General features: G+C 44.3%; 1 protein-coding gene across 1 annotated transcript in view; it reads left to right on the top strand.

Moving 5' to 3' along the window:
• Positions 1–27,471, top strand: part of LOC126354677 (inter-alpha-trypsin inhibitor heavy chain H4-like) — a 142,760-nt gene that overhangs the window by 61,826 nt on the left and 53,463 nt on the right. Inside the window, exons 9-10 of the mRNA XM_050004482.1 lie at positions 13,975–14,318; positions 15,678–15,950. Coding sequence (XP_049860439.1) covers positions 13,975–14,318; positions 15,678–15,950 — 617 coding nt within the window. The remainder of the gene's footprint in view (positions 1–13,974; positions 14,319–15,677; positions 15,951–27,471) is intronic.

Genomic DNA, 27,471 nt, shown 5'->3' on the forward strand with positions numbered 1-27,471 from the left:
GGTAGATGCCGTGTTTCTTGACTTCCGCAAGGCGTTCGATACAGTTCCCCACAGTCGTTTAATGAACAAAGTAAGAGCAAATGGACTATCAGACCAATTATGTGATTAGATTGAAGAGTTCCTAGATAAAAGAACGCAGCATGGCATTCTCAATGGAGTGAAGTCTTCCGAAGTAAGTGTGATTTGAGGTGTGCCGCAGGGGAGTGTCATAGGACCGTTGCTATTCACAATATACATAAATGACCTCGTGGATGACATCGGAAGTTCACTGATGCTTTTTGCAGATGATGCCTTCGTATATCGAGAGGTTGTAACACTGGAAAATTGTACTGAAATGCAGGAGGATCTGCAGCGAATTGACGCATGGTGCAGGGAATGGCAGTTGAATCTCAATGTAGAAAAGTGTAATGTGCTGTGAATACATAGAAAGAAAGATCCCTTATCATTTAGCTAAAATATAGCAGGTCAGCACTGGAAGCAGTTAATTCCATAAATTATATGGGAGTACGCATTAGGGGTGATTTAAAATGGAATGATCATATAAAGTTGATCGTCGGTAAAGCAGATGCCAGACTGAGATTCATTGGAAGAATCCTAAGGAAATGCAGTCCGAAAACAAAGGAATTAGGTTACAGTACACTTGTTCGCCCACTGCTTGAATACAGCTCAGCAGTGTGGGAACCGCACCAGATAGGATTAATAGAAGTGATAGAGAAGATCCAACGGAGATCAGCACGTTTCTTTACAGGATCATTTAGTAATCGCGAAAGCGTTACGGAGATGACAGATAAACTCCAGTGGAAGACTCTGCAGGAGAGACTCTCAGTAGCTCGGTACGGGCTTTTGTTGAAATTTCGAGAACTTACCTTCACCGAAGAGTCAAGCAGTATATAGCTCCCTCCTATGTATATCTCGCGAAGAGACCATGAGGATAAAATCAAAGAGATTAAAGCCCACACAGAAGCATACCGACAATCCTTCTTTCCACGAACAATACCAGACTGGAATAGAAGGGAGAACCGATAGAGGTACTCAAGGTACCCTCGCCACACACCGTCAGGTGGCTTGCGGAGTATGGATGTAGATGTAGATGTTGAATTACGTTCTTCCGTGTCTGATGGTAAGAGAACGAAAGTAATTCAGCCTGAGTTACTGTAGCTGTCTTATCCAAGAGAAACTGAAGAGCTTAATTCAACGAGTTATATGTTTTTTCTCGTAACACTGGTGCAAGTATCAGTCCCTATTCAATATGTACCTACTCGGTGGTCACTACCTGTCTTCGGATGCTGCTTCGGGACTGTATAAACACCAGGTAATTACTAACTAGATATGGACTGTCACTGAAAGAAAAGATGCTGAATGTTGACATGTTGCAGTATCTCCACAACTAACTGACCTGTTACCTACTGGAAAGAATTATTTCGTCCATGCCCTTCTTCCCTGTGATTATTGGACTGTTCTGAAAAATTTTAGCCCCTAGTCCTGTCCCTATGTTTTTACGGATGCTATATGCCCCGGTTTAATTAAGGCAATGAGACTTCATTATTTTTATTTTGGTGGTGGAGTTCTTATACAACTAAAAACACGAACGTTGACAAAAAGTTTTTTGGTAATATCTTATGAGACCGAACTGCTTAGGTCATCGGTCCCTAAGCTTGCACACTACTTAATCTAACTTAAATTAACTTACGCCTTGGACAACACAAACACCCATGCCCGAGGGAGGACTCGAACCTCTGTCGGCAGGAGCCACGCAGTTATTGCTCAATTTAAATAATCATCAGCAATATTAATTCAGATGATCAACTGTAGTAGAAACTCCGTGTTATATAATTTAGACCAAGTCAAGCAAGTAATAAAGTGAGTATTTGACAAGCATGAAGTCTAAAGCCCAACAGTTGAAGTTATTACTCACACTCTTCACCATTATTTCGATAGAAACCTTCACTATGGACAAGTATTTTGGATTGTTATTAAATGATATTTATAGAAAGTAGTTTACTGTTCATCTTGATTTAAAGAGTACAGTTATACCCGAGAGATTTAGTGTAAATGACATAAGCTAATATTTCTTATTAATGACGCGCTTACGTTATCCGTAATTGTTTCACTTACTCTGAATCACGTTGTTACCTCGGTAATAATTTCCTACCACAGTCTCTTCACCAGCGGTACGTTTCCCCACCTTACTCATCGTTTGAATTACTCTCACATGTCATATTAATTACTGCTCAGTGCTATCATGCAACTCCGTGCTCGACCCTAAGACCTAATTCAAGACTCCAGAAATCTATCTTCAGCTAACCCACACTGACTGAAAAGTAAATGCAGGCATCTTTGAAGGGAAAAATCGCTTAAGGAGTACTGTCCTATAGTATCTGACTTTTACCAAAGAAATGTGGCAGTCTTGGTACTTCTTTCTTTGACAGACGGTTACTTTCCTTTGTTTTATTCATCAGTCTTCTGAATGGTTTCAGCCCCCCATCCCCCCACGAATTTCCCACCCGTGTCATTCACTTCATCTCAGAGCTGCGATCCCAACCCACGTCCTGGATGTATCCTAACCTCTGTATATAGTTTTTAAACTCTACAGCTCCCTTTGGTACAATGGAAGTTATTCCCTGATATCTTAACAGATGTCGTTCCGTCCTGTCCCTTCTTCTTATCAGCGTTTACCGAACATTCCTTTGCTTGCCGAGTCTGCGAAGAACCTCTTCATTCCTTACCTTGTAAGTCCAGTTAATTTTCTACATTCTTTGTCGCGGCACATCTCAAATGCTTCTTTTCTTTTCCATTCCAGTTTTCCCACAGTCATGTTCAACTACCATACAATGCTGTGATCCAGAAAAAAAATTCTCAGCAATTTGCCTTCAAAATTAAGGCCGATGTTCGATTCTAGTAGACTTGTGTTGGCCAGGAATGCCCTTTTTCTGTGGCTAGTCCTGCTGGCTCGGTCCATCGGTCGTATTACTCGTCTCTCGCTATAGCTCATCCCTATTTTTCTCAGAATTTCGAACATCTTGAACCATTTGATATTACCGAACGCTGTGCACAGGTCGACAAATCCTGTGAACGTGTCTTGATTTTTCTCTAGCTTTGCTCCCATTATCAACTGCAACGCCAGAGTTGCCACTCTGGCGCCGATACCGTTTCTAAAGCCACAAAATGAGAGTCATACAACACATCAGCATTTTTCTTTTCCATTCTTCTGCGTATTATTCCTGTCATCAACTAGGATGCATGAGCTGTTATCATGACTGTGCAATAAATCTCTCACTTGTTGCTTCTTGCACTTTTCGGAATCGTGTGGATGCTGCTTTTCCGAAAGCCAGATGGTATATCGCCAGGCTCATACATTCTATACACCAACATGTTGCCACTTTCCTAAATGATTTTAGAAATTCTGATGGAATATTATCTATCCCTTGTGTCTTATTCGATCTTAAGTGTTCCAAAGCTCATTTAAATTCTGATTCTAATATTGGATCCCCTAACTCTTCCACATCGACTCCTGTTTCTTCTTCTGTCAAGGCGTCAGACATGTTTTCCCCCTCATGGATGTCTCCAGAGTAATCTTTCCACCTATACGCTCTTTCCTCTGCATTTAACAGCGGAATTCTCATTGCACCCTTGGTATTAATGGCACCGAAGGACGTTTTGCGTTTTCTATGTGCTGAGTTAGTCCTTCCGACAGTTACTTCTTTTTCGAATTCTTCACATTTTCCATGCAACCACTTCGAGCTAGCTTTCCTGCATTGCCAATTCATTCCATTCCTGTGACTTGCATTTTTTTATTCGTTAATTTCCCTAAAAATTGTTTGCATTTCCTCTTCCGTCGATCAGCTGAAGTATTTCTTGTGTTACTCATGGTTTCTTCGCAGTTATCTTCTCTGTATCTGCGTTTTTCTTTCCAACTTCCTTGATTGCCACTTTTAGAGATGCCCATTCGTCTTCTAGCTGAAGTGCTCACTGAACTATTCCTTACTGCAGTATGTGAAGCCTGGGAGAACTTCAAGAATAACTCTCAGTACCTTAGTTCGTCTGTATTCCACTTCTTTGCATATTGATTCTTTCTGACTAATCTCTTAAATTTCAGCCTACTCTTCATCACTAAAAAACTGTGATCCGAATCTCTATCTAGTTTCGGAATCTGTCTGACCATGATGTGATCTAACTGAAATCTTCCCGTGTGTCTCGGCCTTTCCCAAATATACCTCCTTCCCTTCTTATTCTATACTCAGTTTCTATTTGGAATAGGAGGAGTGTCTCACATTTATGTGAGTACGTGGGTTAGGTGTTGTTGCAAATATTGCAGGTAGTTGGATTCTCGGTGAGTGTTGCAATAACTGTCTGTTTGGTGTTTCGAATTTGAGGTATCCAGTACATTGATGCTGTAACATCCTGCACCTCTCGTTTTTTGGCGCTTATCCATCGTGTGACGTCCACTGTTTTCATGATATGGCAAATTTTAATTTTAACTCTGTGGCCTGATGAGCTTTCTGTCGTCAGGTAACCAAAGGGAAGGAAGTAGTGTGCGCAATTTCTCTATGAGTAGTGGCAATTTTGTTCTTAGTGATATTAAATGTTAACTGTTTGTATGTATCATATTTCCTGAGCAAAGACCGGGAACCATTCCAGGATTTACTTAAACGAGGGTGAGATACCGTCCAAGGACCATGGGCTGTTGTACCAGATCAAGGATTGCAAATCTTCTCCTGTGTGTGTTTCAGAGTCTGACACACTACTAAACAGGCTACACTTTTTAAAGTAATTTGACTTTTATTTCGACGTCCTTTGCTCCTCGTCAAGCTCTTCACTTCGTTCAGCAAATTTTCTTCTTTTCATATCTTTCACTAGTGTGGTTGTCGTCCTGCTTTGCTTTCTTCTTAGAGAGTGTCGTATCGTTATCACAGTTCTACTTTGTTCCTGTAGTCTTGTTCCTGCACACTGCTTGATAACGAAAAAAAGACTGGGAATAAATCCGAAATCAGTAAAACACTAAGGAAAATATTAATAAATTACGTAGCTATCTCTCTGGCGTTAAATACTCGCCAGCAGGGTTGCAAAGAGGAACTTTGCAAACAGTAACAAAATAACGGCCTCCTGGCGTAATCTTCGCCAGTTTGTGACAAGGAAATTAATATTTCCCTTTGCTAGAGTATTCCTAATAAAGAGCCACGAAAGTTACCTTCTTTTCCAAGTCTCCCTATACTGGGTGGTTAGAAGCAGTCTGAAAAGCGTGTAAGGGTGTTGCAGGGTAGGTTGTACTCAAAAGTAATTGTTAAGAAGAATTTCGAGACGTTGTGCCGTTTCCGACTTAATTAATATTGAAGTCAGCCAATCATGCCGTTGGGTGTGCAAATTCACGCGGCTCGCCAGACACAATGAGTATCAGTTGTTCTCACAGCGAGGACGACAGCGCACGAGGCTGTTCAGCCTTTGGCTCTGGTTCAATAGTTACTACCACCCGAAGTCCAATTTTTGTATCCCTCTCATTTCCGAACGAAGAACACGTGTGGTGACACCATCTCTGGCGGGCCGCTTGAATTTGCGCGCGCAACGGCATGATTGGCTAACTTCAATACTAATTAACTCGGAAACGGAACAACGTATTCGAATTTTTTTTTAACGATTACTTCTCTGCGCAGCCTATCGTGGAACTGCCTCACAGATTTTGAATCTGTTTCTAACCACCCTGTATAACAACAATAAATTCATAATAAGCTCCTAAAGGCTGCATTCTTATACGCACGTCACTTTGGTACGTGGCTTATATATCAACTGCGCCAATAAACATGAATATCTTATGTAGTTGATTGTAAGGGGTAATTTAAAATTAGTATAACTATTGCAACATATACCGATAAACCTATAAGAACTCGAGAATATTTTAAAGGATGTTCGAAACATTTTTACAAACTTTTTAGATGCCGTATTTGACTCAACTTGGTCACAAGAACAACGTGTAATTCTTTCAACTTTTTGTGCCGTTAAACGTGCCCAACCGGTAATTTTTTTTTCGTGCAAACATGCTGTATCTTTGAACTGCTGAGGCCATCTGTGAATATTGTTGACATTTGGATAATTTTGATTTCATCGCTGACAAAATCTTCTCCGTGTTTATGACAAAACGACGTTTGTTAACTTCTAACAAATAAAATGGCTGATGTACGCAATCAGTCATTTTACGTATGACAGGAGATATCTACTTATGCATCAACATGCATGCACCAGATTTCGCTTCACTGCTCTTGGGCGACAACGATGGAAATTTTGAAAATTCGTCCACATACTCTGTTATTGTTATCGATGTATCGCCATGCGTTAAATAGTTGGATTACCCTGTATTGCGTGTAGTAAAATTTGGAAAAGGTTTCTTTAGCCTGTGATATACTTCCGCCTGAGCTTACGTGAAATATTGCGTGACGAGGTGACTGGTGGTACAGTTCGCGCAAAATAACTTGGCGCCGGCGCAGAAACGCAGTCTCGTTGACGAGTCCTGGCCACTGTTCCGAATCGCCGGCGTCGCCAGTTCAATTGACTGTCGCCTGCCGATACGCGCGCTTCCACCTTCCTCGTTGCTATCTCTCTACTACATGTCGTGGGTGCACAGTCTACACTTACTTAAATATCAGGGCTCCAGTCGGTCGTATGACTGGACTGGAACAGCGCTTCACGGAATCCTTTCCTGTGCCAGTCCCCTCATCTCATAGTAGCCCCAGCACCCACGGTTCCCAATGTTTTGCTCGATATATTCTGCTTTTACCTCTAAAATTCTGAAGGGAGCAGGGGTAAAATAGAAGGAGCGAAAGGCTCTTTGCAACTATCAGAAACCAGACAGCAGTTATAAGATTCGAGGGGCATGAAAGGGAAGCAGTGGTTAAGAAGGGAGTGAGGGAGGGTTGTAGCTTATCCCCGATACTAATCAACTTGTACATTGAGCAAGCGGTAAAGGAAACCAAACAAATATTTGGGGCACGAATAAAAGTTGAGATAGAAGAAATAAAGCCGGCCGGTGTGGCCGAGCGGTTCTAGGCGCTTCACTCCGGAACCGCGCGATTGCTACGGTCGCAGGTTCGAATCCTGCCTCGGGCATGGATGTGTGTGATGTCCTTAGGTTAGTTAGGTTTAAGTAGTTCTAAGTTCTAGGGGACTGATGACCACAGATGTTAAGTCCCATAGTGCTCAGAGCCATTTGAACCATTTTTAGAAGAAATAAAAACCTTGACTTTTGCCGATTACACTGACTTAGAAGAGCTTTTGAACGGAATCTGTAGACACTTGAAAGGAAGAAGTAAGATGAACAGCAACTAAAGCAAAACAAGGATAATGGAATGTAGTCGAATTAAATCATGTGATGCTGAGGGATTAGAGTAGGAAACGAGATACTAGAAAGAGTAGATGAGTTTTTCTGTTTTGGCAGGAAAATTACTCGTGATGGCTGAAGCAGAGAGGATTTTTAAAGTACAGACTGCCAATAGTAAGAAAAGTGTTTCTCAAGATAAGAAATTTGCTAACATCGAGAATAGGAATTCTTTCTTGAAGTTTTTTTTTTTTTTTTTTTTTTTTTTTAGATTTAGCCATGTATGGAAGCGAAACATGAACGACAGTGTATATAAAAAGGAGTAAAATGTTTTGCAGTGTAATATTACAGAACAATGCTAAAGATTAGGCAGGTAGATCATGTAACAAATAAGGATGCACTGAACAGAATTCTGGAGACAAATTTGTTGCACAACTTTACCAAAAGAAGGGATCGGTTGATAGGACACATTCTGAGACATAAGGGACAACCAGTTTATTATTTGAGGGAAACCAAGAGATGAATACACCAAGTAGATTCAGAAGGATGTAGATTGCAGTAGTTATTCGGAGATGAAGAGGCTTGCACAGAATAGAGTACCATGGAGAGCTGCTTCAGATCAGTCGTCGAATTGAAGACCACAACACATTCTGATGAATTCTTCTGGGTTTAATAGCCGAGTGGTGAGGACGCCACCACTCAGCTGATAACTTGAGAAGAATTCATCAGTGGAATATGCCGAGAAAGACTGAAATCGCATACACAACACGTTCTAATTTCCGAATTCCCCTACAGCGTTAACCCTCTACAGGGCCGTCAAGTACCATATAAATTGTTCCTTGAACTCATAACGCATGTACCGTCCAGTCACTTCTTCTTGTCAATCTTTGCACGTGTTTCTCTGGTCACTGATTGTGCAGAGAACCTTTTTAGTCTTTATCAGTTCACCTGATTTTCAACATCCTTCTACAGTGATTGATGTTTCTTTGTGTTGTTGTACTTTACTCCTCGGTGTTGCGACGTGGCCAGGGTGGTTGCGTAATCTTCTCTTATCGCTTTATATTGTCAGGTTTGGGGTAACCTCATAAAAATAAGAAAGAGTGCTTATGCTTATCTGTTCTTGTTGTTAATTTATTAGTCACTTTCTTAAGCAAAGTCCACAATATTCCACAATATTTTATTACCGCCGACCCAAAATTAAGTAAATTGAAGTTCATAAATAACACTGAAATTTTACCGAGAGCCGGGCCAGTGATTGTACACACTCTTGTTCAATTGGCTACGGGAATAGAAGTCTCTGATCGAGTACTACGACGTTAATGAGTCTTCGGAATTAAATGAAGGGATTCCCACACTATCACTGATATTTATGTTTTAAAAACGTATCCCCTTTTTTCCCTATGAACAGTAAAATTAACTTTCTCTGTAAATGTCGAATTGTTTTCAATCTCTTATTTCATATGTGAATTCTTGGCTAGTGAGCGTCATGAGCTCGAAAAATTAACATCTCGAGCTCATATGTGGACGAATAATTCTCATGAAAGAATAAACCGAATCCCTTTGACATACATATTTTACACTCCGAAAATAATTCATGCTTACAAGATCGGTAAGATACACAAGACAGACAAGAATGTCAAGAGACACGAAGACACAAGATGCTTATAAGCTACGACCTATCTACTACTACTACAGAGTAGCTCATTCTCTATTTTTAAACGAACATTGTGCTTATTTCTCTTAATATTAATTATGCACTTTTTTGTACAAACTCCTCAAGTATTAATTTTTTCAGCACAAAAAATATTTTTTTGTTTTACATATACATCTGCATCTCCATGGATACTCTGAAATTCACGCTTAAGTACCTGGCAGAGGGATCATCGAACCACCTTCACAATAATTCTCTGTTATTCCACTCTCTAACAGCCCGAAGGAAAACGAACACCTATATCCTCCAGTGAGAGCTCTCCCTATGTAGGTTGGCGTCAACAAAATATTTTCACATTCAGAGGACAAAGCTGTGATTGAAATTTCGTGAGAAGATCCCGCTGCAACGAGAAACGCTTTGCTTTAATATGTCCACCCGAAATCCTGTATCATGTCCGTCACACTCTCTCCCCTATTTCTTGACAGTACAAAACGTGCTGCCCTCCTTTGACCTTTCTGAATGTACTCCGTTAATCCATGCAACAATACGCAAAAAGAAAACGGACAAGCTTAGTCTTGGCAGTCTCTTCAGTAGATCCATCTTCTGAGTGTTCTGCCAGCGAAACGCAATCTTCGGTTCTCCTTCGCCGCAACGTTTCCAGTGTGTTCGTTCCATTTTAAGTTGTTCGTAATTGTAATTCCTAGGTATTTAGTTAAGTTACGGCTTCTAGGAAACCTCATGGCAGATTAAAACTGTGTGCAGGACCGTGACTCGAACTCGGGACCTTTGCCTTTCGCGAGCAAGTGCTCTACCAATTATTATTATTTTTTATTCAATGTCAGACTTACAACCTTTGCTGACATATATTTTGTCGTACTACCGCATAAATAGTGTCTACAATGTCCAAATGTTGACAAATAGTGGCTAGTTAGAAAATTAATTAAGTAAGGAAATGAATGAAACTCAAAATGTCCAAATGAAAGACATGAAGACATCGCGGATAGTACAAATACAAAAGAAACATGGTCCTGTAGCAATGAAATGAAATTCGTGTCGGGGGCGACACCTGCTCACGACCCGACATTCGATAGAGCAAGAAAGCCATCTATCGACTCGTTCTCCAGACGTTGGTGTAATACTGGGTCGCCTTCTCGAAATTAACTAAGGGTTCGTAAGTGTGATCTATGTCAGTCTCGGCTTCTTCGTCTATCTCATGTCTCACCCGTCACACCACATCTGGCCGGCGGGTCGATAAATGTAAGTCGCAAGTAATTAGCAAAGTCTTGCCTATATTTCTTATGCTGTTGCAGCTTCGTGTGTCCATCGAGAAAATGCCAAAAATCCATTTGGTCCTTTTCCGATTCGTTATAGACGTAGCCCACAACCATTCCCCGTACCCATGTCACTGCATTGGTTTTTTTGGACTGGGAAATAAGATTCTTGGGGGAAAAAAAGTGTGCCTGTTGAAATTCTGTGAGGGGCGGAGCGTAACAGGAACGCCAAAATCTGTTGTGCCAAGTGCCACACCGGAGCCGTCCCACTACATGCTAAGCGATGTTCATCAGTGTCCACTGTTGCGCAGCCTAAACATAGTGGAGTGTCTGCCAAACGAATCGCGTGCCGCAATTGATTCGTTGCGAACTTCCTATTTACCACCACATACCATGTTGAGCCTACCGACGTTGGGAGATAAACGTTCCGTATAACGCGCCATATATGTCGCCAGTTCTTGTCTGGGTACTTCTTTTCCAGGGTATTTCTGGGGCACCGGCGCAGGTAAGAGTTGGTATACATCTCGCGTCGTCGGTAGTCGTGTTGTTGGGATGGATTCTCTGACATAGCTAAGCTGAAAAAAAAAAAACCTGAAATGTGACATGTTCGGTGAAATATGGCCCACATTGACTGGGGGCAGCGTTGAAGAGGGCGCTAGTACATCGGCCAACGCACCCGAGATATTGCGGAATTGACCGCGCCACTGTCGTTAAATCGTACTGACGAATAACACCCGTGCCTTTTCATATACGTTCTCTAGATCAAGTCCACCCTCTCCAGGCGGTAGCGTAAGCGTCGTATATTGGATCTTGAACATGTGTTCCACACTCACGTAAGTTCCGAAAGTTGCTTGTATCCGTGTTGCCATTGTGCACGTTAAAGGCAGGACATGCGCTACGTGAGTGAGTCTCGGTGCTAGGTACACGTTAACATAGGTCACCCTCTGAATCACATCCAACGCTCTTAATTTCTGTAACAGCACCATTGTCCGCATCAGCTTCAATATGCGTCGGTAGTTATCCGCTGCTGTCCGCTGCACATCCGTGTGGAACGTAACACCTAGCCGTTTTTTGGTCTTAATTAACATGAGCGGGCTTTCCTCCCCCGGTTGGAAACCTCGACCGACATTCATGCAGCGTGACTTCTGTAGATTAAGCACGCTTCCAGTCGTCATCCCGTATCGCTGTATCCATGCCAACGGCGTACGTACTTCGTCGTCTGTCCTTGCCACCAGCATCACATCGTCAGCATAAGCGCGGCAATGAAAGGTCAGTTGTGGCAACGGCACTCCCTCCAGCCGTCTTCTGAGACCATATAGACAGGGTTCCAAGGCCATTGCATACAAAAATATTGAAAGGGGGCAACCGTGACGAACTGACCTTGAAATAGCATTGTAATCAGTGCCCCGCCCATTCACCGAGACCTTTGATCGCAAGATGTGTAACAGTCGCATGATCGCTAGAATGAAGGCCTGTGGGATTCACAACCTACTCATCACTGCGTGCAGAAAGATATGATCCACTCTGTCGAACGCATGATCGAAGTCAACAGCGACTAGTGCCCCATGTACTCGGCATGTCGCTGCTAATGCGATGATATCTCGGTAGTCACCGAGCGCCGTATGTGCGTTACTCTTACCGCCGAGGCACGTTTAATCTATGAGGAGTCTATCAGAAACTGAAGACCGCAGGCGAGACCCAAGGATGCGCGCGAAAGTCTTATAGTCGCAGTTCAAGAGAGTGAGTGGTCTATACTCTCCTGGCCTTCTGCTACCGCGTAGTTTGGGTATTGGGATGTTGATACCCTCCGTCAGTTCGGCAGGTATCTCAGTCTGCGGTAACAGGAGTTCGTTGTACATCTGAATCCAGGTCCGTTCCATGTGGTATACAAAGGCGCGGTAAAATTCAATTAGGAAGCCGTCCTGTCCTGGCAATTGCGTCTGTCAGCTCGTCCTCCGTTATCGGTGTGATGAAAGTGTCTGCATCCAGACATTTCCGAGATGACATCATGTAGTGTCTCGTGGTTCACTTGTACAGGTCTATATAACTGGCGGAAGTAGTCAGTAAACCATGCGAAATATCACGCTGGTTCACAACTTGCTGGCCAGTTTCAGAGATTAGTTCCCTGATCAATGTCCTTCGTCGTCGTTGGCGTTCACGTACTACGTGGTGCACGGAGGGGGCTTCGGCAGCAACTGTGTCCGCCAATCTCGCCCGGACCGTTATCCCTTCCATTCTTAGTCTCGTCAGCTGTAATAACTTAGCCTTTATTCTGCGCATGGCCGTGTGCCTTTCAGGCGATGGTTGTTGGGTCATCAGCTCCCTCAGAGCTGTGAAATATAAATCCGCCGTCGTGCGGTTCCACTGCGATTTGTCCTCCCTGTACCGTATCAACGTTCTTCGTAACCTTGGTGTTGCGCATTTGATCCACCACTGGAAAACCGAGGTGTATGCTCTTTGGTGGCGCACTCAGGACTCCCAGATCGCCTCTACCGACCGGCGACATGCAGCATCACGTAAAAGTGCACTATTCATTTTCCAGTGACCCTTACTCCGCCATGTGTTCTGACGCGTTATTGAAATCTTACAGACGTACGCCATATGATCCGTAAAAGCCGGTGGCCAGATCTCGGCATCCAGTATCGCCGTCCGCAGAGCTCGTGTCACATACACTCTGTCAAGTCTACTCACCGAGTGTCCCGTTACATACGTATAACCCGGTCTGTCGCCATGCTGCAGTTCACAGGTATCCAGAAGCGCCATTTGGGTAATCAAAGCACGCAGTTCCATGCATGGCACATAATGAGGTACTTGGTCCTTTTGGTCGACGACACACTTAATATATCCTTTCTTTCAGGAGTGCTAGTTCTGCAAGTTTCGCAGGAGAGCTTCTGTAAAGTTTGGAAGGTAGGAGACGAGATACTGCCAGAAGTAAATCTATGAGGACGGGGTGTGAGTCATGCTTGGGTAGCACTTGACCGCGAAAGGCAAAGGTCCCGAGTTCGAGTCTCTGTCCTGCACACAGTTTTAATCTGCCAGGAAGTCTTATATCAGCGCACACTCCGCTGCAGAGTGAAAATCTTATTCTGGATACGGCCCTTAGATTCAACTGAGTTATTGTGTAACACAGGTTTAGTGGATTCCTATTAGCACTCATGTTGATGACATCACACTTTTCATTAACTAGGACCAAATGCCAATTTTCACACTATACAGATATGTTTTCTGAATCGTTTAGTATTTGTTTTGATATTCTGATGACTTTGCTTGGCAGTAAACAACAGTGTCATCTGCAATCAACTAAGATGGCTGCTCAGATTGTCTCCCAAATCATTTATACAGTATAGAGAAGTAAGAGCAGGGAGCCTTGGGGAACGGCAGAAATCAGTTCTGCTTCAGTTATGGCATTCCGTCAGTTAGTACGAACTGCCTCTTTTCTGAAAGGAAATTACGAATACAGTCGCATAACTGAGACGATATTCCACAAGGACGCAATTTCATTACAAGCCGCTTTTGAGGTACGGTTTCCAAAGCCTTTTGGAAAGCTTGACGTAATTTTACATGTCGTGCTAGAGAGGCTTATAAAATCGGTTACAAGTACCATGTTCAAACGCTTCAGTTCTCTTCTGTCCGGTTTTCCTACAGTCCTCGGTACACTTTCGTAGAAACAGTGCTCCAAACAACCATTGGCAACTGTGGAAATCGAACGTACGAATGAGGGTACGCTGATAGCACGCAGCGGCTTGCAGGTACGGCGATGCACGACGCGCTGGAGACGGCGCTGCGCGTGTCACAGGAGGCGGCGGGGGCGGCGCAGCTGGTGCTGCTGACGGACGGACAGCCCAGCGGGCCGCCGGACGACATCGAGCGCGACTTCAGCGCCGCCAACGCGGTGAGGGGAGCCACGCTGTTTACGCTGGCGTTCGGCGAAGACGCGGACTTCGGGTTCCTGCGGAGGCTGGCGCTGCGCAACGGCGGCTTCGGCAGGCGCATCTACGAGGCGGCGGACGCGCACCTGCAGCTGCGCAACTTCTACCGGCAGGTCGCGTCGCCGCTCCTCTCCAACGTCAACTTCACGTACGGGGACGGACAGGTGAGCTCCAGTGCCTGACGCTACAACTTCCACGTACTAGGTGTTGCAAAATATATTCATTTGATTTCACTTCAATGCGCACTGTCTGATGGAAAGATCCAGACATCTTAATGTTATGCCGAATTGTTTCATATCAGCGCACACTCCGCTTCAGAGTGAAAATCTCATTCTGGAGACATCCCCCAGGCAAGGGCTAAGCCATGTCTCCGCAATATCCTTTATTTCAGGAGTGCTAGTTCTGCAAGGTTCGGAGGGGAGCTTCTGTAAAGTTTGGAAGGTAGGACACGAGGTACTGGCAGAAGTAAAGCTGTGAGAACGGGGCGTGAGTCGTGCTTGGGTAGCTCAGATAGTAGTGAACTTGCCCGCGAAAGGCAAAGGTCCCGAGTTCGAGTCTCAGTCCGGCACACAGTTTTAATCTGCCAGGATGTTTCATATCGGCGCACACTCCGCTACAGAGTGATAATCTCATTCTGGTAATGCCGAATGGTTCGCCACATATGGCGGGAGGCCGAACAGCCAGTATATCAAAGGAGGGAGGGAGTGTTGTGCTAATAGAACCAGTGACTGTAGACTGGGAACGTGTTTATAAAAATCCTACGTCACGATCGCAAATTTTCTTTACTCATTATCGGTTTCGGCTCATTACTGAGGCATCTTGAGATCAATTTGAAGTGTGACTCTGTATGTGACACTCATTACAGATCATAGTATCTTTTACGGATAATTCGCTCTAGTAAAATGAAAACTGCTGAAGTTGAAATCGTAGTTGTTTATATAATCTGGTAACGTTAATCAATAAGCAAATATTGTTACAGTGCCTGTCTTGCCACACATATGTAAAAACATTCGATATTAATGATTGTTGCATCGCCCATGAGTGGACGCAAACAAGATATCATTTCTAATACTCGTAATACGAGCAAGTAAGTGTCTGTCTGACAGCTGTCAACCAACTCAGCCAGCTCAACTTGGGTTCGTGCACTAGCCCCTGTTCTTCAAATATGGGACACTCTGGAGTCAAAACTTTATAACCAATGTCCACTGTGAGACTGATTGCTCCCTGGTGGCATTGCCAGCACGTGGCACGGTACAGAAAAAGCCTGGAAAGTTTGTAAGGATGTCGCATGGGGGGGGGGGGGGGGGGGGTTGTGCTGAAAAATGGTTGTTACGATAAACATTGATGAGCTGCGACGTTTTCGAGTTATTTAGCTTTGAAATTCGCCACTCAGAACGCTGTACATTAAATTCAACCAGCCTACCAGATGCAGCTTTACCTGATGTGTTCATTTCCTTTCCGCAAACTGAACAAACCAAACCTCATACGGATTTCTCCTATAGTAATGAATGTGTGCCTGGCAGGTGGAGGAGGAGACCCTGACGCGGACAAGGTTCCCTACGCTGTTCCGCGGCAGCGAGCTGGTGGTGTCTGGTAGACTGCAGCCTGCGGCGCCGCTGCTGGAGCCCGTGGTGGTGGGGGAGGGCCGCCAGCGCTACAGGTCGCCTGCCAGGCTGCAGAAGGCCTCCTCTGGGGAGCGCCTCTGGGCCTTCCTCACTGTGCGACAGCTGCTGGACATGGACGCCGCCACCCCCAACCAGACCCTCAAGGACAGGGCCAAGGAAGTCGCTCTGAAAGTGAGTGTGCTTCAAGTGATTTGTAAGCAATTTTGCTCAGTTCTGTGTACGAGTATTAAGTACTTACTGTGGTCAACTGATAAACACCGTTGTCAGTTCGAACTCAGAATTCCCTCATTATCGGTGAATTCTGGGAGATGATGTTTTCGAAACATCCTATTTAAAAAATGCAGTGTGCTCGTATCAGAGGAAAACAATGCAACAAACCTGCTGCGTCCCTCACATATCCCATGTAGAGTTCATGTGAGTAAGATAAGAACGCACACATAGATACAGTGTTGTCCAAAAAGACGTCACCACTCATAAAGTACTACATATTGCAGATTTTGTTGCAAACTACACATAACGTCTCGACCTACTTTGGAAGAGAGAATAATGGCAGCAGCTTCGATGGAAGTGTCTTATCACCCTCAATAGAGAAAAAAAAAAAAATCAGCGAAAGTTTCATAAGTATTCTTCAAGCCATTTAACGACTGCATGGAAAATTTGTGCTCACTTGTTATGTAGCCAATGACTGTAAAGGGAGTAGGGGACGTCCAAGAAGTATTTGAATATAACATCATAGCTGTTCCAGGTACAATGATTAGGAGTCCAGGAAAATAATGTACGAGATTAGCATTGGAAACCAAAATGGCGCAGACAAGTATCTAAAACATTCTCCACATTGATTTGAGATTGATTTGAGAATGAAGCAGTAGCACATTCAAATGATACAGTCCCTATCTGACGGTGAAAAATTGCTCCTGCACAAGTTGCAGAAGTGTTATTAGATATAACGGACATACACCCTAATAATTTTTTTTTAACGGTAGATGAAGCCCCATGTCATGTCAGTGGCAACGTGAATAAGCACAGTTACGTCATTTGGAGTACATACTATCTCCGTGAAATACAATGGTACATTCGATCCTCTCCGAAAGTTAAAGTACGATGAGGCATTTCGAAGTTTGGAGTACTTGGTCCATATTTTTTCAGTGATAAGACTGTAATGGGAAATTCTTACCTAGATATGTTGCAGACATTTGTTGTTACTTCCAGCAAGATGGTGCAACACCATGTTATTCGTTAAAGATTCAACATTAGCTTGATGAAACATTTGGTAGAAGCTACATCTACATCTACATGACTACTCTGCAATTCACATTTAAGTGCTTGGCAGAGGGTTCATCGAACCACAATCATACTATCTCTCTACCATCCACTCCCGAACAGTGCGCGGGAAAAACGAACACCTAAACCTTTCTGTTCGAGCTCTGATTTTTCTTATTTTAGTTTGATGATCATTCCTACCTATGTAGGTTGGGCTCAACAAAATATTTTCACATTCGAAAGACAAAGTTGGTGACTGAAATTTCGTAAATAGATCTCGCCGCGACGAAAAACGTCTTTGCTTTAATGACTTCCATCCCAACTCGCGTATCATATCTGTCACACTCTCTCCCCTATTACGTGATAATACAAAACGAGCTGCCCTTTTTTGCACCCTTTCGATGTTCTCCGTCAATCCCACCTGGTAAGGATCCCACACCGCGCAGCAATATTCTAACAGAGGACGAACGAGTGTAGTGTAAGCTGTCTCTTTAGTGAACTTGTTGCATCTTCAAAGTGTCCTGCCAATGAAACGCAACCTTTGGCTGGCCTTCCCCACAATATTATCTATGTGGTCTTTCCAACTGAAGTTGTTCATAATTTTAACACCCAGGTACTTAGTTGCATTGACAGCATTGGGAATTGTACTATTTATCGAGTAATCGAATTCCAAGAGATTTCTTTTGGAACTCATGTGGATCACGTCACACTTTTCGTTATTTAGCGTCAACTGCCACCTGCAACACCATTCAGCAATCTTTTCTAAATCGCTTTGAAACTAATACTGGTCTTCGAATGAACTTACTAGACGGTAAATTACAGCATCGTCTGCGAACAACCTAAGAGAACTGCTCAGATTGTCACCCAGGTCATTTATATACACTCCTGGAAATGGAAAAAAAGAACACATTGACACCGGTGTGTCAGAACCACCATACTTGCTCCGGACACTGCGAGAGGGCTGTACAAGCAATGATCACACGCACGGCACAGCGGACACACCAGGAACCGCGGTGTTGGCCGTCGAATGGCGCTAGCTGCGCAGCATTTGTGCACCGCCGCCGTCAGTGTCATCCAGTTCGCCGTGGCATACGGAGCTCCATCGCAGTCTTTAACACTGGTAGCATGCCGCGACAGCGTGGACGTGAACCGTATGTGCAGTTGACGGACTTCCCAGCAAATTAGGGACACTGTTGCTCCTGGGGTATCGGCGAGGACCATTCGCAACCGTCTCCATGAAGCTGGGCTACGGTCCCGCACACCGTTAGGCCGTCTTCCGCTCACGCCCCAACATCGTGCAGCCCGCCTCCAGTGGTGTCGCGACAGGCTTGAATGGAGGGACGAATGGAGACGTGTCGTCTTCAGCGATGAGAGTCGCTTCTGCCTTGGTGTCAATGATGGTCGTATGCGTGTTTGGCGCCGTGCAGGTGAGCGCCACAATCAGGACTGCCTACGACCGAGGCACACAGGGCCGACACCCGGCACCATGGTGTGGGGAGCGATCTCCTACACTGGCCGTACACCTCTGGTGATCGTCGAGGGGACACTGAATAGTGCACTGTACATCCAAACCGTCATCGAACCCATCGTTCTACCATTCCTAGACCGGCAAGGGAACTTGCTGTTCCAACAGGACAATGCACGTCCGCATGTATCCCGTGCCACCCAACGTGCTCTACAAGGTGTAAGTCAACTACCCTGGCCAGCAAGATCTCCGGATCTGTCCCCCATTGAGAATGTTTGGGACTGGATGAAGCGTCGTCTAACGCGGTCTGCACGTCCAGCACGAACGCTGGTCCAACTGAGAGGCCAGGTGGAAATGGCATGGCAAGCCGTTCCACAGGACTACATCCAGCATCTCTACGATCGTCTCCATGGGAGAATAGCAGCCTGCATTGCTGCGAAAGGTGGATATACACTGTACTAGTGCCGACATTGTGCATGCTCTGTTGCCTGTGTCTATGTGCCTGTGGTTCTGTCAGTGTGATCATGTGATGTATCTGACCCCAGGAATGTGTCAATAAAGTTTCCCCTTCCTGGGACAATGGATTCACGGTGTTCTTATTTCAATTTCCAGGAGTGTAGATCAGGACCAGCCGAGGTCCCAGGACGCTTCCCTGGGGAACACCTGATATCACGTCAGTTTTACTCGATGAGTTGCCGTCTATTACTACGAACTGCAACCTTCCTGACAGGAAATCACGAATCCAGTCGCACAACTATCGCACACCCCATAGGCCCGCAGCTTGATTAGAAGTCGCTTGTGAGGAACGGTGTCAAAAGCTTTCCGGAAATCTAGAAATACGGAATCAACTTGAGATCCCTTGTCGATAGAGGTCATTACTTCGAGCGAATAAAGAGGCGTTGCACAAGAACGATGTTTTCTGAAACCATGCTGATTACGTATCAATAGATCGTTCCCTTCGAGGTGATTCATAATGTTTGAATACAGTATATGCTCCAAAACCCTACTGCAAACCGACGTCAATGATGTAGGTCTGTAATTCGATGGATTACTCCTAATACCCTTCTTAAACACTGGTGCGACCTGCGCGATTTTCCAATCTGTAGGTACAGATCTATCGGTGAGCGAGCGGTTGTATACGAGTGCTAAGTAGGGAGCTATTGTATCAGCGTAATCTGAAAGAAACCTAATCGGTATACAATCTGGACCTGAAGACTTGCCCGTATCGAGCGATTTGAGTTGTTTCGCAACCCCTAAGGCATCTACTTCTAAGAAACTCATGCTAGCAGCTGTTCGTGTTTCAAATTCTGTAATATTCCATTCGTCTTCCCTGGTGAAGGAATTTCGGAAAACTGCGTTCAATAACTCCGCTTTAGCGGCACAGTCGTCGGTAACAGTAGCATCGGCACTGCGGAGCGAAGGTATTGACTGCGACTTGCCGCTTGTGTACTTCACATACGACCAGAATTTCTTCAATTTTCTACCAAATTTCGAGACAATGTTTCGTTGTGGAACCTATTTTAAGGCATCTCGCATCGAAGTACGTGCCAAATTTCGCGCGTCTGTAAATTTTAGCCAATCTTCGGGATTTCGCGTTCTTCTGAACTTCGCATGCTTTTTCCGTTGCCTCTGCAACAGCGTTCAGACCTGTTTTGTGTACCATGGGTGATCCGTTCCATCTCTTACCAATTTATGAGGTATGAATCTCTCAATTGCTGTTGCCACTATATCTTTGAATTTGAGCCACTTCTCGTCTACATTTGCATAGTCAGTTCGGAAGGAATGGAGATTGTCTCTTAGGAAGGCTTCTAGTGACACTTTATCCGCTTTTTTAAATAAAATTATTTTGCGTTTGTTTCTGGTGGATTTGGAAGAAACGGTATCGAGCCTAGCTACAACGACCTTGTGATCACTAATCCCTGTATCAGTCATAATGCTCTCTTATCAGCTCTGGATTGTTTGTGGCTAAAGTGTGTTTTCGCAGCCATTTACAATTCGCGTGGGTTCGTGGACTAACTGCTCGAAATAATTTTCGGAGAAAGCATTTAGGACAATCACGGAAGATGTTTTCTGCCTACCACCGGTTTTGAACAAGTATTTTGGCCAACATATCGATTGGAAGAGGTGGACCTTTGGCGTGGCCACCACAGTCACCCGATCTGACTCCATGTGGTTAATGGCTGTGGGGAATGGTGTAAGAAGGCGTTTGTGCCAGAAGACCTACTGACGTTAATGGCCTCAAAGAACACGTAATACAAGTTGTCCGCTCTAAACCAACGGAAATTTGTGAACGAGCTATGGCCTGCGTGGTGAAAAGACTTAGCACATGCCTTGATAATGATGGAGTACAGATCGAAGAAGTACACTAGTTTCATTTGGCCTTGTGTACATAGTGTGTGCTTTTATATTAAAATAAATAAAAGAAATAAAAACTAAAAGAAAATAAAAGTCAATCACATATAAGTGGTAACACCTTTCCGGAGAACCCTTTCTCTATGCAGGAATGGAATGGACGGAAAATCGCTAAAACTGGTACAATGTATGATCCGTCATTTACTAACTAGTGGCTTTGAAAGTGCAGGCTAAGTTGTAAAAGGGGAAGGAATAAAGGCCAAGGGCGTGTAGAAAGCCGCTGTGTGTGGGACAGCTTCAAGAAGGTGCCGAGAAACGTGACCGGGCAAAGCCTTAGCGATAGGTGCCAATCGATCCGCAAAAGCCTACTTCCAAAGGACTTTCCAGCATTAACTGAGAAACCTAGAAATATTCTGCAACCCTCTCCATTTCGCAGCTAAGCAATCATTCTTCCTGTGCTCAATATACGAACTGAAAATGAAGGAGCCTTACAATGGGAAGTACACTCTGAAAGTATACTTTCTACTTCTTACGTGCTTCTATTTCGTTATTATTCAGTGATATAAATGCTCCGTGTTCTACAGAGCGTTATGTTCCACAGTAAATAACTTGACTTTAAGCTATTCTTTCGAACTGCCCCAATTATCTGACTAATGTAAGAGTTCAGTGTAACCCTGACACACTCTGATAATTTATCTATTCTCGTATCAGAAACGTACGTGCAGGGTGTTTATTAATTCGTTACACGAAAGTAGTGTTCTGCGGGACAAAAAATTGAGGGTATACTGCATTCATTGGTATGCCAAACTTTTCCCTAAATTGTTTATCCTTCTTACAATGAAAGTTTACTTTTCTGTAACTAATTTATGAACACCCTTATTATATGCATTTTTGACTACATTACTTTAGCCCAAAACTTGGTCACTTGCAATGCACTTTCTGTTTCTTGAAGAGATGCGTCTTCTGAGCAGCAGGCTGGACACTGTCGGCTATGAAGCGTATGATGAACAGTTTGTTCTCCTCCACAGTCACAATGAATATCATCCAGATCGGTGTGGCCTCAGCTTCCCAAATTAACCTTTGATATGCCAACTACAGATCTCAGTGTATTCGGAGACTTCCAAGTCATCCATTTATCATCTTAGCCAGCAGGCAGACTTTCTGAAATTCCTTGCTGACGAGGAGGAAGGCAGATCGTAGCCCTCCATAGTTAACCGTAGTGTTTTCAGTAGCGCTTCTACGTGCCGACGATGTTCTGTGCAAACTCCTCCCTGGCTGCAGTCTTTGCGGGTGCACTTCGTGCCCACGCAGAGGAAGGACTCTCTTCTGATAATTAAATTAATGGGAAAACGCAACGTATAACGCTCGAAAGGCAAGCTACCACAGAACACCATGTACAGCGGCGGACCATGTACCTCTTTCCTTAAAATGCATTCTTTGATTTATCGCTACAAAGCAAACATTTATGGTAAACAAAACTCCTTCCAAACAACAGTTACGGCAGAGGCGAATATTCTATTAGGATAATTACTTCGTGGGAGGATGGTTTCAAATTTTCAATGAAAAAGAATCTCTTAATAAAATCCCCGTTTATTCTGGAATAAAAGCCATGTAAAATAAATCAACAGTTGATATCACAATTGGATCGAATCTCTAGTCCACAGAATCAGTGATAATGCCTTCTACAAAATCAGTTTGGTGTCGTAGCAAAGAGAGGACTTCGTCACACAGGAAATAAAAAAATGGTTCAAATGGCTCTGAGCACTATGGGACTTAACATCTGTGGTAATCAGTCCCCTAGAACTTAGAACTATTTAAACCTAACTAACCTAAGGACATAACACACATCCATGCCCGAGGCAGGATTCGAACCTGCGACCGTAGGAGCCGCGCGGTTCCTGACTGAGCGCCTAGAACCGCGAGACCAACGCGGCCGGCACACAGGAATTACCAACGGGTTCCAGTCGTAATATGATTATTTCACTCGTCAGTATATACGGCACGGCATCTTACAAGCACTGGCATGTAGTTGGTGCGACACTGTGATGGCACCCAGAACGGTGTACTGCCATGGGCAAATTGAGCAAAGTTACGACTTCTAAACAACTATGTGACAGCGCTATAATAAACTTCATCTAATAGCTTTGCTGCCCTTTGATTATTCACATACGAAAGGATACCACGAAATTGAATAAATTTTATATATTTGGTGTCTGTTCTACAGGACAGGCCCAAATTCTCAACTTGTACCATACGCCACGGATGTAGTGCCCCTGCTCATTAGGCTCATTACTCAGGGCATCTCGCCGATTCCGTTAAGGGTTCGAGCTTCTTGTGCATCTGTACTGAAAGTAATGAGGCTAACAAGTAAGGGCACTACATAAGTAGTGTGTGGCGTAAGTTGAGAATTTGGGTCTGGCGGGAGGCGTGCAGGGGTAGTCCGCGCAGTTGTGGTGGCCGCTGTGCCCGCTCTTCAGCACGTATGTCCTGTAAGTAGCAGGCCCAGGTTCTAATTCCAGCCTGGCACAAATTTTCATCTCGCCCAGTTGATGTGAACCAATGTCCTCTGGCAACTCATTTCTTTCATTCCTTGTTGTGTTGAATAAATTTTTGTTGCTCGGCCAACGTTATTTCATACGGAGTATTCTTCAAATTAAATACTTGCAGACAGTAAAAAGGTACAAAGTAAATTCTTGGCCACAATGGTGCATGTTTGATACTATCACAACGATGGAAGTGGGGGTGGAATAGACTGAACGACGGGAAAACAACATGAATTTATCATGTGGGGCTATCTTAGACGCCTTCATATTATATAATCCAACTACACGATTACTCTGCAATTCACAATTAAATACCTGCAGATGGTTCGTCAAACCCCCTTCAAGACAATTTTTTACCGTTCCACTCTCGGACAGCGCACGAGAAAACCAAACACTTAAATATTTCCGTGCGAGCTCCGATTTTTCTTACTTCATTACGGTGATAATTTCTCCCTACGCAAGTGGGCGCCAACACAGTAATTTTGCGCTCTCGTGAGAAAGTTGGTGATTGAAATTTCATGAGAAGATCCTGCCGCAGTGAAAAACGGCTTTGTTTTAATGACTGCTATCCCAATTCGTGGCACTCTATCCATTATTTAGCGGTAATACAAAACGAGACGCCCGTCTTTGAACTTATTCTATGTCCTCCGTCAATCCTGGCTAATGCGGATTCCACGCTACACAGCAATACTCCAGAAGAGTGTGAACAAGCGTAGTATAAGTGGTCTTTTTGGTAAACCTGTTACATTTTCTAAGTGTTTTTCCAATAAATAGCAGTTTTCGGTTTGCTTTCTCCGAACATTATCTATGTGACTATTCCAATTTCGTAACCGTAATCCCTAAGTATTTAATCGTGTTTACAGCGTTTATCGTGTAACAGAAATTTAGCGGATTTTTTGTTGTACTCATGTGGATGATTTCACACTTTTCATTACTTAGAGTCAGTTTTCACTTTTTGCATCATTCGCATATCTTTCCTAAATCATTTTGCAATTCCATGTGGTAATCTAACATTAAATAACGATGAGTGACAGCATCATCTGCAAACAATCTAGGCGGACAGCTCAGATTGTCTTCTAAACAGTTGCTGTGGATCAAAAGCCTTCTGGCAATCTAAAAATATGTAATCAATCCGACAGCCCCTGTCTGCAGCACTCATACTTCGCAAGAATAAAGAACTAGTTGGGTTTCAAAGGAACGATGTTTACTGAATTCGTGTTGTCTATTTGAAAATTAATTATTCTCTTCGAGGTAATTCATAATGTTCGAGCACAGAATACATTCCAAAATACTGCAACAAATAGATATTAGTGATATGAGTCTGTTATTTAGTGGATTATTCCTATTTCCTTTCATGGTATTGGTCTGACTTGTGTAACTTTCTAATCTTTGTTTACGGATATTTCTACGAGCGAGCGAACCTCCGAACCTCCGAAAATATATACATTTAAGTTTCTCATGTTGGAAACTGTTCTTGATTAGAATTCTGCAATCTTTACTTCGTCTTTTTTTCTGAAGGAATTTTATAAAATCGTGTTTAGGATCTCTGCTTTAGTGGCATTGTCATCAATAAATAACCATTGATACCGCGCAGTGAAGGTATTGATTACATCTTGCCTTACATGCGACTAGAAACTTTTTGAATTTTCTGCCAGGTTGCAAGACAGAGTTTCGTTGTGAAAACCATTAAAGGCATATCGCGTTGAGGTCAGTTCTAAATTTCAAGCTGCATTAAAACATGGTCTATCTTGAGAATTTTGCTTTCTTTTAAATTTAGCATGCTTTCTTCGTTGCTTCTTCAACAGTGCTCTGACCTGTTTTATGTACGAATTTGGATCAGTATCACTTCGTATTCATTTATTTCATATATATCTCTCACTTTCCGTCCATACTATTTCTTTGAGTTGAAACCACATCTGGTCTACGCGTACACAGAGTGACTGGAAGGAGTGGAGAAGTCTCTTACAAAAGTGTCAAGCGAAATTTTATCTGCTTGTGTAAAATAGGTGTATTTTGCATTTGTTTGGCTGTTACGATATTTACTCTAGCTATGACAACTTTGTGGTCACAATTCCCTGTATCTGTCATGATGATCCGTATCAGGTCAGGATTTTCTGTTGCTAAGAGATGAGGTCAGGTGTGTACAAGATAACCTACTTTCAACAGCGATAAACACTCGATCACCAACTGCCTCTAATCTATCGTTCCCGAACAGGGTTAGGTCCTTGGTAAAGATTTCGGCTGAACTAATTTATGGCTTTAGCCAACTTACCGTAACTATAACAGTTTGAGGTTCAGTAGTTTCTTTTAGCGCTTGGAGCTCTGGTTCTTTTCGAACACAGCTTCGACAGTTCACTACTACCGTACTGATTGTTGCTATGTCTACCCTCGTCCTGTGTTCGTATTGCACCCTGCAAAACTAAAGCTCTTTCTGCGTTCTTTCAAGACCCTTTAATCTAAAACAACTACCCAGTCCCCTGCACACAGCCATGATACCCGGTTAGCCACTTCCTGTGTATAGTGGACTCCTGATATACACTCCTGGAAATGGAAAAAAGAACACATTGACACCGGTGTGTCAGACCCACCATACTTGCTCCGGACACTGTGAGAGGGCTGTACAAGCAATGATCACACGCACGGCACAGCGGACACACCAGGAACCGCGGTGTTGGCCGTCGAATGGCGCTAGCTGCGCAGCATTTGTGCACCGCCGCCGTCAGTGTCAGCCAGTTTGCCGTGGCATACGGAGCTCCATCGCAGTCTTTAATACTGGTAGCATGCCGCTACAGCGTGGACGTGAACCGTATGTGCAGTTGACGGACTTTGAGCGGGGGCGTATAGTGGGCATGCGGGAGGCCGGGTGGACGTACCGCCGAATTGCTCAACACGTGAGGCGTAATGTCTCCACAGTACATCGATGTTGTCGCCAGTGGTCGTCGGAAGGTGCATGTGCCCGTCGACCTGGGACCGGACGGCAGCGACGCACGGATGCACGCCAAGACTGTAGGATTCTACGCAGTGCCGTAGGGGACCGCACCGCCACTTCCCAGCAAATTAGGGACACTGTTGCTCCTGGGGTATCGGCGAGGACCATTCGCAACCGTCTCCATGAAGCTGGGCTACGGTCCCGCACACCGTTAGGCCGTCTTCCGCTCACGCCCCAACATCGTGCAGCCCGCCTCCAGTGGTGTCGCGACAGGCGTGAATGGAGGGACGAATGGAGACGTGTCGTCTTCAGCGATGAGAGTCGCTTCTGCTTTGGTGCCAATGATGGTCGTATGCGTGTTTGGCGCCGTGCAGGTGAGCGCCACAATCAGGACTGCATACGACCGAGGCACACAGGGCCAACACCCGGCACATGGTGTGGGGAGCGATCTCCTACACTGGCCGTACACCTCTGGTGATCGTCGAGGGGACACTGAATAGTGCACTGTACATCCAAATCGTTATCGAACCCATCGTTCTACCATTCCTAGACCGGCAAGGGAACTTGCTGTTCCAACAGGACAATGCACATCCGCATGTATCCCGTGCCACCCAACGTGCTCTAGAAGGTGTAAGTCAACTACCCTGGCCAGCAAGATCTCCGGATCTGTCCCCCATTGAGCATGTTTGGGACTGGATGAAGGGTCGTCTCACGCGGTCTGCACGTCCAGCACGAACGCTGCTCCAACTGAGGCGCCAGGTGGAAATGGCATGGCAAGCTGTTCCACAGGACTACATCCAGCATCTCTACGATCGTCTCCATGGCAGAATAGCAGCCTGCATTGCTGCGAAAGGTGGATATACACTGTACTAGTGCCGACATTGTGCATGCTCTGTTGCCTGTGTCTATGTGCCTGTGGTTCTGTCAGTGTGATCATGTGATGTATGTGACCCCAGGAATGTGTCAATAAAGTTTCCCCTTCCTGGGACAATGAATTCACGGTGTTCTTATTTCAATTTCCAGGAGTGTATTTAGTGAAACCCAGGAATCCGCCACCCTATGGTGCAAGTTGAAGAATCTGCAAGCCACATGGGCGCAGTAGCATCTGAGCCTCTGATTCAGAGCCTCCACTCTGCTCTCTAC

The sequence above is a fragment of the Schistocerca gregaria genome, chromosome 1 (genome assembly GCF_023897955.1).
Source record: "Schistocerca gregaria isolate iqSchGreg1 chromosome 1, iqSchGreg1.2, whole genome shotgun sequence".
Classification (NCBI taxonomy): Eukaryota; Metazoa; Arthropoda; class Insecta; order Orthoptera; family Acrididae; genus Schistocerca; species Schistocerca gregaria.